At 40.3% G+C, this 12,052-nt stretch overlaps 1 protein-coding gene across 2 annotated transcripts in view; it reads right to left on the bottom strand.

Annotated features, from left to right (window-relative positions):
* LOC135479192 (filamin-A-like) overlaps nt 1-12,052 on the bottom strand; it is a 63,645-nt gene that overhangs the window by 32,900 nt on the left and 18,693 nt on the right. For both annotated transcript variants that reach the window (XM_064758975.1, XM_064758976.1), the window contains exons 2-5: nt 5,348-5,543; nt 4,722-4,787; nt 3,082-3,295; nt 1,723-1,834 (exon numbers count right to left, since the gene is read on the bottom strand). In XM_064758975.1, coding sequence (XP_064615045.1) covers nt 1,723-1,834; nt 3,082-3,295; nt 4,722-4,787; nt 5,348-5,543 — 588 coding nt within the window. The remainder of the gene's footprint in view (nt 1-1,722; nt 1,835-3,081; nt 3,296-4,721; nt 4,788-5,347; nt 5,544-12,052) is intronic.

Below are 12,052 nucleotides of genomic sequence, written 5' to 3'. Positions count from 1 at the left end.
ACAGAATGTCTGCATGACCTTGGGACTGAATTGTTACAGGCGGAATGTCTGCGTGACCTTGGGACTGAACTATTACATGGAGAATGTTGCATGAGCCTGGGATCGACTTGTTAACTAATTTCTTTAGCTGTATAATGAAAATTAACTACGGTGTTATAAAGCCGCTTTAAGGTGATGGTGGATTGAATCATAATACTTGAGTTACACATGCTTGTCATTCAACGTGTGAAATTCTGCCGATATTCTTATTTATTCATCTAATGATTTACAGATTTATTTATTTGTTTGATTTCTGTTTATTTATTTATTTATTTATTTATCTGACTGGTGTTTTAGGCCATACTCAAGAATATTTCACTTATATGACGGCGGCCAACATTATGGTGGGTGGAAATAGAGCAGGCCCCGGTGGGGGGGGGGGGGACCTACGACCATCCGCTGATTGCTGACAGACTTTCTCACCTATATACCACCGGAGACGAAGCCAGCATCGGCTGGACTTGAATTCGCATTGACTGCATTTGTGATAAGCTCCTGGGTCTTTGCACCGAGCTGGCGTACTAACCCCCGTACTGGATCACACGTTGTCACACGATCAGGAGCTTTATATTCTGTCTTTTCCTAAAGTCAGAAACTTTGACACCCCAAAGACACCTTGGAGTAAAATATTAAATTTACGCCTTGAGGAACCCACTCTCGCGAAACCACATCGAAGTCACACTGAAGTCACGGGGACAAAATGTCATGGCCACCGTTAATAAAATATGTTTCATTCATTGATTTAGTGAAAAATATTTCACTTACATGTCTGCAGCCAGTATTATGGTGGGAACAAAAGCCCCGTTTACACTACCGCTTTTCAACCGGGCTCGGCCCTGATGGGGCACGGCCCGGCAAAAAATTGAGTAGTCTAAACGGGTTAAGCGTACTCGGCACCGTGCCAGATTTGACCGGGCCGAACCCCTCAACGAGAGGTAGGCTCGGCCCAGCTGAAGCTCGGCTCGGCTAGCCAAACGTGTAGTGTAAACGCGCCACCGTGCCTGGCCCGCTCAGAGGACTTAACTGCGCATGCTTAAAGGCAACTTCCTCTGACCTTCCACTTCCGGCTTTTCAGTTGGCGCACTTTTTTTCGAACAATAAGAATTTAAATATGTCAACAAATCGTGGCGCTACTTGGACAAAAGAGGAGACAGAACAGCTATTAGCTATTTGGGGCGAGGAAAACGTGCAGGCGCAACTTGAGAGCGCTCGTCACAACGAGAACATCATACAGGTGGATGTATATGAGTTTCGAAAAGGCCGTCTGTATCTTTGCCTTACAACTACTGGCAGCGCCATTTTCGCAGCTGAATAAAGTGTTTGTACCTCCAATGTCTGAAGAGTGCCACAAATAAATAGCCCAACTCAACCTGAGTTGTCGTTCCTGTTTGTGATAATGGATTTGGCCCGCCAGCGAGGCGTGTAATGTAAACGGTACTTGTCAAGGGGGCTCGGCCCTGATCAAGCGCGACCCTGCTAAAATGGGCCCGGCCCGGCTGTAGTCTAAACGCGGCTAAAGAGGGCAGAGCTTGACACATACGACCGCAGAGGAAGCCAGCATAATCTGGACTTGCACTCACAGCAAATGCATTAATTGGTGAGAAGCTCCTAGATCATTGTGACGTGCTAATACGCTAACCACCGTATGTCATGAAATGGCCTTAACAGGCTACTGAGGCTCACCTTTCTGACAGTTGCTCAGGTGATCGGTCTTATCTATGTCCGGCCACCCCGGGATCTCGGCTCCCAAAGACTGTGCTACACAGCAAAGGTAGTATCCGTCATTCCAGTCAGTCTACAGGGTGAAAACAAAGGAGAACTGGTTAACAGACTATCAAACGGTGGACTAATCAGGAGATTGATTCACTGGTTGGTGAATTGAGTGATTGATTTAGTAATTAATACAATGATTGAATCAAAGTTGTTTGTTTGATTGGTGTTTAGTCATGCTGTTCTCATGATTTTGTTTGATTATATGACAGCGGTCATGTTAACAGCTGGAGGAAACCAAACAGAACCTAGTAGAAAACAGCTGCACGTATAAAGGCACCTGATCAGAATGACCAGAGCTGGTTATGAACTCTGGACGTTACTATGGAACTTCCCGGAGTTCACCGAACACTAAGGGATATTTGACGCCAATTAAGGAGACACCAAACCGTCGATGTACGCTCCTTTCATCCCGACACTGAAAGTCTACATTCAAATTATGTAGAATGGCATTACACAGTTAACCTATATTTTAGGATTGTTTCGCGCATTTGTACATCTATATGCAATTGAGTTTGAAGTCAAATCTGAACAAGTTTAACTGAAGGTAACTGACACCATTGTGTATCTCAATGTGCTTTATATCATACCAAAAGAAGTATGCCGTATATACAAAGGGTAAACTTGTCCCAGTATCTTTAAAAAAGCATAACCATACGGTGTCAAAGGCCATTTATTCTAAATGAGTGCAACCTTGATCAGTTGAACTGAAGAATATATGACTTGTCTTAATGAAGAAATTTCATTGAAAGAAAAGACAAGAAATAATTTCACCTTATTTAGTTCAGAAGAAACGGACCTAAATGTCCACAGTCATTTTGTTCTGGTGCTTGGTAGCTGTATAAATCAATTTTTAATCTGGAATTCCTACGAGGTCATGGGATGTGCCATGTTAGAGCAACCGAAAGCAGAATGTCGCTTCCTCCATACCCCAAAAATTGAGGGTATGGTTCAAATTTATAGCATTGTTGCTTTTTGGATTTCTTCAATGTGCGCGATTTTGCTTACTACAGGCAACAATGTCTGGATTATGCAAGAAAAAAGGTAAAAAGGTATATTTTTGAAACATTATGTGGGATAGTTATTCGATGCACATGTACACTGGATTTACTGCTGTTTTTTTCTTTTAAGCCATAATCATTCATTCATTCTCTTCTTTTAACAATTGTTTCCTAAAGTAGATGTCTGTACACTCCAGTCTGTATTAATGCCTTGTCTGCGTTAGGAAGGAGTTTAAAAATGACGCCATACAATGCACATACGGGCACTTACCGTGAGGTTGGTGACGTTAGGAGAGCGGATTTGTTTGCACACCCAGTTCAACGTGGCGTAGTATCCAGGCGACCCTGTCTTCACGAAGTAGGAGAGGTAAGTCATGGCCGACAACTCGTCCAGCCCCTTGCTCGCGAAGTCCTCTGGACTGATCACTCGGGGGATGTTTAAATGTTCTTTGGCTAAAGCCATTGCCGTCCGACAGTTCTCTACCCTGTAAATAAGGATTGTCTTAGTAAAATTGTACATTCGAATCACGCTTTAGTTCCCATAGCGAATTTATGAGCCAGTTAAGACATTCGTGCATCAGAGAAAACCCCATAGCAGGTTCATAAAAAGTGAGTATTTGTGAAATATGGTTACAGCTGTTCCTAGAAACCATTGATTATGTAAATAAATACATAACAGATAAGCCCTGTTTATAACGACTAGTGGAGCTAGAAAATGAAATTGTCAAAAGACGCTTAACAATACTCAATACTGTTTTAATGTATGTCATAACAGATAATGGGTAATGGATAATGGGTAATGGGTAATGGATAACTGTTTACTGAATTATATTCAATATAATTCACACAGGTAAATGTTATAATAAATAATCAACACGTTCAACAGTTAAAATTGAACATTTTGAGGACCGTACTCAAGACTTTTTCATTCAGATGAAACCAGGGAACCAGCGTGTCAGCCATTGGCCAACGCTGATCAACCCTGTCAAACCGCAGTTGAATAAACGAGAGCTGGTTTCGAGCCTGCATCCTCACTGTTCTGGGCGGAAGCGGTGAGAAGAACGCCTTATCGCCAGCGTCAGTGGAGTTTCCTTAACAGTTATGGTACTGAGACTTTATTCTCTTGTTCTGAATGAACACCAATTAGCAATGCTTTATTTCGTTTACCGCTCCACAGTGTGCCCTGCTAATATGTGAGCACGACACAGAGTGTTTTCCACACTGAGTTACTCCCCTTTTATAGACTCAACCAGTGAAAGGCGAAGGCCGCTTTTTAAAAATAAATATTACGTTTACAGATTGCAGTCGTCACTTGTCATCTGCGAGACCAACCAGATCCGTGCCACTGTTCAGAAAATGTAAGAGTCGCAGTTTCACCAAAAACAGTGGGGTCAAAGTTAATGGTACCGCAGAAAATGGTATAAATCCTGGTTTGGAATTAAAGTTTTGTATCGTTTTAGTCTGGTGAGATAGTGGTGATTGGAAGGCTTTCATTATCTGAGATAACGAAAACCGGAAGTTCCCACTTCCGCCGGGAGTTCCCTATAGACGAATGAGGTCGAATCCATCCAAAGCAGGTTCAGCAGCAACTTTTACGTCAGCTCAGGTTTGTCAGGTAATTGTCAAAGGTCTGTGGTTTTCTCTGGGTTCTGCCAGTTTCTTCCGCCCATAAATGTAAACGCTGTTATACATACATATGTATATGCAAAAGATTTATTAAATAAATAACTTCTCGATTTTCACCATCTTCATCATTACCAACTTCATCATGTATATGTGGATAGTCAAGCATGCATATTGGGTTACAGCTACGGGTTCGGCGTAATCAAACGCAGTTTTAAGTGCGTAAGACGTTGCTAGCAGATATCAAGCCAGGAATGTACTCTTGTTTCCTAACCAAAGGAATCTTACCTGTTTTTGGGATCTAGGTTCCTCCAGTTCGGCGAAAGGCCAGGTTTGCAGTGCTCAATCAGAGCGCTGCAATATAAAAGAGATGCTCACAGAACTTAGAATGAGTTATGACAGTCTAATCACCGGAAGTACTTTTTTCAACAGAAATAATTAAGTGTCAAGACAGGACTTATTTATTTGGGTTGTTTTATTGGGTTTTTTTTAAAGTCACTCTATTTTACTTGGTCACGCCCGGACAATTTCTCCTTGTAAAAGATCCATCTCAATGCAATCTTATTTATAGTGCTACATCACTTGAATGCCATGCCAGAGTTGACACCCGACCTTATCACGGTGTAGGGCTGTACCAACAGTACACATAAGCCAATACAAAATAGGGCAAAGAAAAAATAGTCCTGTTCTTCTACGCCTTACTAAAATATACAAAACGTTAATACTTATTTATTTCATTGCTTTTATCTTTATTTGCAAGTAGTCTTCACTCACAAAAAGGCAGGCAGTGCAAGACGCTAATCAGAATTCTGCACGGTATTGTTATACGAAAGACATTATAACTGTCTGAAGTGCTTAACTTGAGCTTAAATGAAACAACGTTTGTGCCCATAGTACGCATGCACCAAGCTTACTGTAACGCTATCCCGTTATTCCAGTCTGAGGTCAGGTTGGACATGCTGATGTCAGGTATCGCTGACTGCAGCCATTGCAGCATTATCTTTTTGGGTGGAGCTTTGGACTTGGAACTGGATATCTGGTATCTGATAATGAGATGCCAGATGAGACCGAGGATAAGCTTGACATTCCCATTGACAACATCTTCGTTTCCTACAACAACAACAACAACAACACTTTAGGCCAATCTTTAAATATCCAAAATATCAAAATCATTTACCCATAGTCTTGTTCTTTTCTGTTTGCTCATCTTGTAATAGCACCAATTTGTACATAGAAAACTCACTATTCAGTGTTTATTTAATTACCAAGGCTACCTAAAGTTACTCCCAATGAAAGAAGGTACACGTGGTGAAATATACCTGGAGATACGGGCGGTGAAGGACACCTAAAGTTCCTCGCGGTGAAAGATACCTGAAGGTACACATGGTGAAAGATACATGGAGATATGCGCGGTGAAAGACACCTAAAGTTCCTCGCGGTGAAAGATACCTGAAGGTACACATGGTGAAAGATACATGGAGATATGCGCGGTGAAAGACACCTAAAGTTCCTCGCGGTGAAAGACATCTGAGCATACATGTGGTGAAAGAAATCTGGATGCACACATGGTGAAGGAAACCTGGACGTACACATAATGAAAGATACCTAAAGCTGACTTTGTCATCAGGTAGCCAGTTACCAAGCAAAGCCTTCTGAAAGCACCTCACCAGAGCTACCGAGAGCTGGATTTGAACATGTGAGAAATGGCCAATGGCCTCGGGCTGTCTGAATGCCTGGGTAAACCTTGAAGAGCTTATTTAACTTCTATATAAGCACAACATGTTAGGTATTGAGACAGTTATTCGCTAGTTATTTGAGTGAGTCGCTGATACTAATTCCAGTCATTGCCAAAAACCCGCTTTTTTGACGATTAATCCGTTTCTGTCACCCGCATAGGTAAACATTTTGAAGATATGATGACACAAACTGTTATCACAAAATAGAATGTTTCAAACAGCACAAAATATGTGTACTAGAATACTTTTCATCTTAAAATCGATCATGCCACTTAACGAGAAAAGTGTCTTTTGTACTGTGTACATTGAATGTAATCCTATATTTGAAATTCGAAATCTAACCAAGTAAATATATTGACAAATTGGTACATTCCATCTCGGTTTATGTGTCTAGTCATGCCATTCTTTTGTATTTGTCATTTGTAGACTGGTGTTTACCATCATGAGTTCAGCTCATATCTTGACGTGACAGTCATACGTAATCTACAGTAATAAATGGACACAGACCCCCATTACGATTGTAGTTCTGTGAATTTTAGGGTATAAAGTCTTTTTTTGCTCCCAGGCGTCCATTTTTGGTGCACAGATGCATGCTTGGTATTAAAATGCTGGAAACTGTCTAAACTTTGAGGAGGTATGAGCTTTATTGATGAAAGTTTGAAATTCTGGGTGAGAGGACACAAGGTGTGAGGTAGTGATGAGGCTGCGAGTGACGTCCCCTTGGCGTTGCTAGGCACCCCTCCCAGCTGCCGGCATGGAAAGGTCCAGATTTTGACGGTCAACCTATGTCAAGATTTTTATGGCTTCTTGGTTATTGGCCACGGAATGTTTGGGACTGAGCTACAGCGCTAGACGTTAACATTGTCGCTTATGGAAAATTATTGGGGGTCCGAGGCCAAATCATGGTAGATTAAGTGACGCTTCCACTACAAAGTAGAGCCAAGGGACACTACTCGGTATTGCTTATTGGCCGGTGAAAAAGCGAAAATGCGTTATTCGATATAACAGTTATAAGACATTTGTTCTAACGCGTCAAGTCTCTAAAAGTCAGCTAACGCGAGAAAGCATGGCGTTCTCGTGAAATGTAAATGAATGTAGCGGTCAAAAGTACTGCACATGACCATACACTCCTTAGATATTAAATTATGTCCTAGATATGGAACTTTGGGAAGCAAAAAGTTTAATTCAGCTGTTTGGCCATATTGTCTCTGCTCTGCCCCACCCACTCAGAAATCTAGGTCAGTCAGGTATCTTGCTCAAGGCCAGATGTCACGTGTTGCATGGGTTGCGATCTTTTGTCAGGAAATTTATCAGGAAAAACGACGAGGTGCCTTCAGTGGATTTATTGATTGGAAAACTTGGCCATGACCACCGTATAAGCGAGATATTATGGAGTACACTTTAAAACACAAATCAAACCAATGAAATAACGTAAAAGAGTCTGTCTTATAACAAATAAAAAAAGAAAATGATAATTAAAACAGACACACAAATGAAAGACTCTCTTCATTTTGAAAGACTCTTACTTTAGCGAAAGCGTTTGTTTTATACAACATTTAGAAAACTTTGTCAGCTTATGCAGATACCCTGACGCGAATTAACAATAAACACTTTCTTGTCACGGATTATACTTGAGGTTTAAACAACGACTTCTTGTGTACAGGTGCGTCAACTATTTCACACTTTAAGTAGGGATTCTCCGGCAGTTCTACACTTCTGTTTACAAAGAGACAGCACGCAGATAGTTATTTATATTGTAAAATATAGGTTGTATAATCTAAAGAGATTTTATTGCACCAACAGTGCATTGTGACTTCGTAGCTTTTGCATAACGCACTAGTTTGTACTGACGCAGGCCTTTGTTGGTAATTCGCCAGAAAACACTCCAAGATATTTTATGGCATGCTCCAAAAGATCACTACGCATCAGATGGTGGTCGAATCGTTAGCGGTTCAAGCTGTCCTAAATGTGTACATACTTAACTGAATGTAGTGTAGCTAGCGATAAGTTATCTCCATTTGCTGTGTACGAGTCACCAGTCACGAGTCAAGCCAGGGTGTGGTATGATACCCTGAATCAGGTCAGTCCGGGTAAACACAGCAGATCCCGGGCAGTGAAAAATACCTTTGATAGATAACACTGGTATGCATAAGGGTATGTCAGTCACCAGTCTTTAGTCAAACTATCACGCATTTTTATTTTTTCTTCTTCTCAAATTCAGGTCTATATAGCCAAATACAACCCCAGCCAATGCGTGAAGTGGAAATATAAAACCGTGTCGTTAAAGGAGAAGACACATGCAGGGAAGACAATGCAAAGATAGACTATTTTTTCTCTCAGGAGAAAAGGGTATTTGAAAATGTTTTTGTATGGTGGGTATTTGAGATCACCTCTTGTTTCATGTATATATCGTCTTTGTCTAATGATTGTCTAGATCTGGATGTTATGCATGTCTAATAAAATTTTTGAATGTAAATTCCAAACACATGCATATGATGTAAATTCTGATAATATTTATGAAAATATTAAAAATATAATCAAAATTCAGGTTGAACACACTTATTAGTTGAAAAGACCAATATATAAATACATATATTTATTAAGTATGAGTTAGATGCTCATGTATAACATTATTACGCAAGGACAACGTATACCAGAAGATGGTTCCAAATACCCAACATATAAATTATTTTAAAGCGTCTTTTTGTCTTTAAAGAAAAATGGAAAAAAATATCCAAGATCACATTTACAACTAAGTTTTCACGCTCTCTTATCTGAACTTTATGTAATTTTTATGTTTTCTCCACCTTTAATATTGTAGAAGCTATATGCCAGAGATTTGCCACTTCTGTGCGGCGTTAAAATGTCTTGTTTCTCTCAGGCATTACGACGTGAATTGTGATTTTCATAATCAGCGTAGAATGAGCTGTTTGCAACTGTGAATTCATCATGTTGGCTTAACGCTGTCTACGTATGTATTGAGGGCATCTAAATATCTCGCTGGCCATAGTCCAAATAGACAGCATAGACCATCAAGTGAAGTTTAAAGATCAAACAGCCAGTTCCATGAAAACATTTTTTAGTCCGTTTTGTCTTTCTAGGTAATCCACTTGAATCTGAATTATATACTGGATTCTTTAAAAAGCTGTTTGTGTAGATTTCAGGTTACGAACCACTCAGTAAAAATATATGTGGTTTACTTTCTTTTGCTTTTATCTTTCTTTTATGTTAACAACATTATTGATTGTTGTTGTGTGAGAAATGGTATGTAACAAATGTTTAGTCTTGAAACAATATCCTTGTCATTTTCCTTCACACTGCATTCCAGCTCTCTGTAAAGCGTCTTGGCATCCATACTGAAACGTGCCCATGTATAAACCTGGAGGTTCACATGCAAATAGCCTTGACCTATCAAGCAGGCTTCAGACGTTTACACGAAATGTATCTTAGTGAGGTTCTCCCCCGGGCATTGCCCGGATTCCTCCCACCATAATGCTAGCCGCCGTCGTATAAGTGAACTATTCTCGAGTAAAACATCAAATAAATAAATAAATAAATAAATAAATAAATAAATAAATAAATAAATAAATAAATAAATAAATAGTGAGGTTCACATGCAAGTAACATGGCCGTATCAAGCATACTATCAAGCATACTCCTCACGCTTACACGAAATGGATCTTAGCCATGTTCACATGCAAATAGCCTGGACGTATCAAGCATACTCCTCACGCTTACACGAAATGGATCTTAGCCATGTTCACATGCAAATAGCCTGGACGTATCAAGCATACTACACACGCTTACACGAAATGGATCTTAGTGAGGTTCACATGCAAATAGCCTGGACGTATCAAGCATACTACACACGCTTACACGAAATGGATATTAGTGAGGTTCACATGCAAATAGCCTGGACGTATCAAGCATACTCCTCACGCTTACACGAAATGGATCTTAGTGAGGTTCACATGCAAATAGCCTGGACATATCAAGCATACTCCTCACGCTTACACGAAATGGATCTTAGTGAGGTTCACATGCAAATAGCCTGGACGTATCAAGCATACTCCTCACGCTCTCACGAAATGGATCTTAGTGAGGTTCACATGCAAATAGCCTGGACGTATCAAGCATACTACACACACTTACACGAAATGGATCTTAGTGAGGTTCACATGCAAATATCCTGGACGTATCAAGCATACTACACACGCTTACACGAAATTTATCTTAGTGAGGTTCACATGCAAATAGCCTGGACGTATCAAGCATACTACACACGCTTACACGAAATGGATCTTAGTGAGGTTCACATGCAAATAGCCTGGACGTATCAAGCATACTACACACGCTTACACGAAATGGACCTTAGTGAGATTCACATGCAAATAGCCTGGACGTATCAAGCATACTACACACACTTACACGAAATGGACCTTAGTGAGGTTCACATGCAAATAGCCTGGACGTATCAAGAATACTACACACACTTACACGAAATGGATCTTAGTGAGGTTCACATGCAAATAGCCTGGACGTATCAAGCATACTACACACCCTTACACGAAATGGACCTTAGTGAGGTTCACATGCAAATAGCCTGGACGTATCAAGCATACTACACACGCTCTCACGAAATGGATCTTAGTGAGGTTCACATGCAAATAGCCTGGACGTATCAAGCATACTACACACGCTTACACGAAATGGATCTTAGTGAGGTTCACATGCAAATAGCCTGGACGTATCAAGCATACTACACACGCTTACACGAAATGGATCTTAGTGAGGTTCACATGCAAATAGCCTGGATGTATCAAGCATACTACACACGCTTACACGAAATGGATTTTAGTGAGGTTCACATGCAAATAGCCTGGACGTATCAAGCATACTACACACGCTTACACGAAATGGACCTTAGTGAGGTTCACATGCAAATAGCCTGGACGTATCAAGCATACTACACACGCTTACACGAAATGGATCTTAGTGAGGTTCACATGCAAATAGCCTGGACGTATCAAGCATACTACACACACTTACACGAAATGGATATTAGTGAGGTTCACATGCAAATAGCCTGGACGTATCAAGCATACTACACACGCTTACACGAAATGGATCTTAGTGAGGTTCACATGCAAATAGTCTGGACGTATCAAGCATACTACTCACGCTTACACGAAATGGATCTTAGTGAGGTTCACATGCAAATAGCCTGGACGTATCAAGCATACTCCTCACGCTTACACGAAATGGATCTTAGTGAGGTTCACATGCAAATAGCCTGGACGTATCAAGCATACTACACACGCTTACACGAAATGGACCTTAGTGAGGTTCACATGCAAATAGCCTGGACGTATCAAGCATACTACACACGCTTACACGAAATGGACCTTAGTGACGGAATGAGAATATGCGGGATATGAATAAAAGGAAAAAAAACAGGAATGTGGGACATGAATGCAGATAGGTAGCTACACCATTTTGTTGCATCACTCTCCATATGATAAAAAGAAAATTGTACAACAACATAACAACAACCCCTCCCTTAGGGCAATCATAGATTCTTAGCTGGTATTTCTGCAAAACGCACATATTGACCTTATTTGGTGGTAATAAACTATAATCAACATTTACTCTTTTTCCTTAATACATACATACAAAAACTAAAACAATTCTTGGCCACAGAATTAATGAACACAATAATTAAGGTCTAATAAGCAGGTAAAGTATAGTCCTAATGAATCTGTTAAAGAAAATTATCCTGTGCATTTTTTCAAAAGAAAAGAGAAACTGAAAAAAAAAGATTCTTCTAAAATTGTATGTATTTCATAATTAATATATAGTTTATTTATGGCCTTTCAGCTGAGT

This window comes from Liolophura sinensis, chromosome 12 (assembly GCF_032854445.1).
Source record: "Liolophura sinensis isolate JHLJ2023 chromosome 12, CUHK_Ljap_v2, whole genome shotgun sequence".
Taxonomy (NCBI): Eukaryota; Metazoa; Mollusca; class Polyplacophora; order Chitonida; family Chitonidae; genus Liolophura; species Liolophura sinensis.
This window is presented reverse-complemented; position numbering and strand designations above follow the sequence as displayed.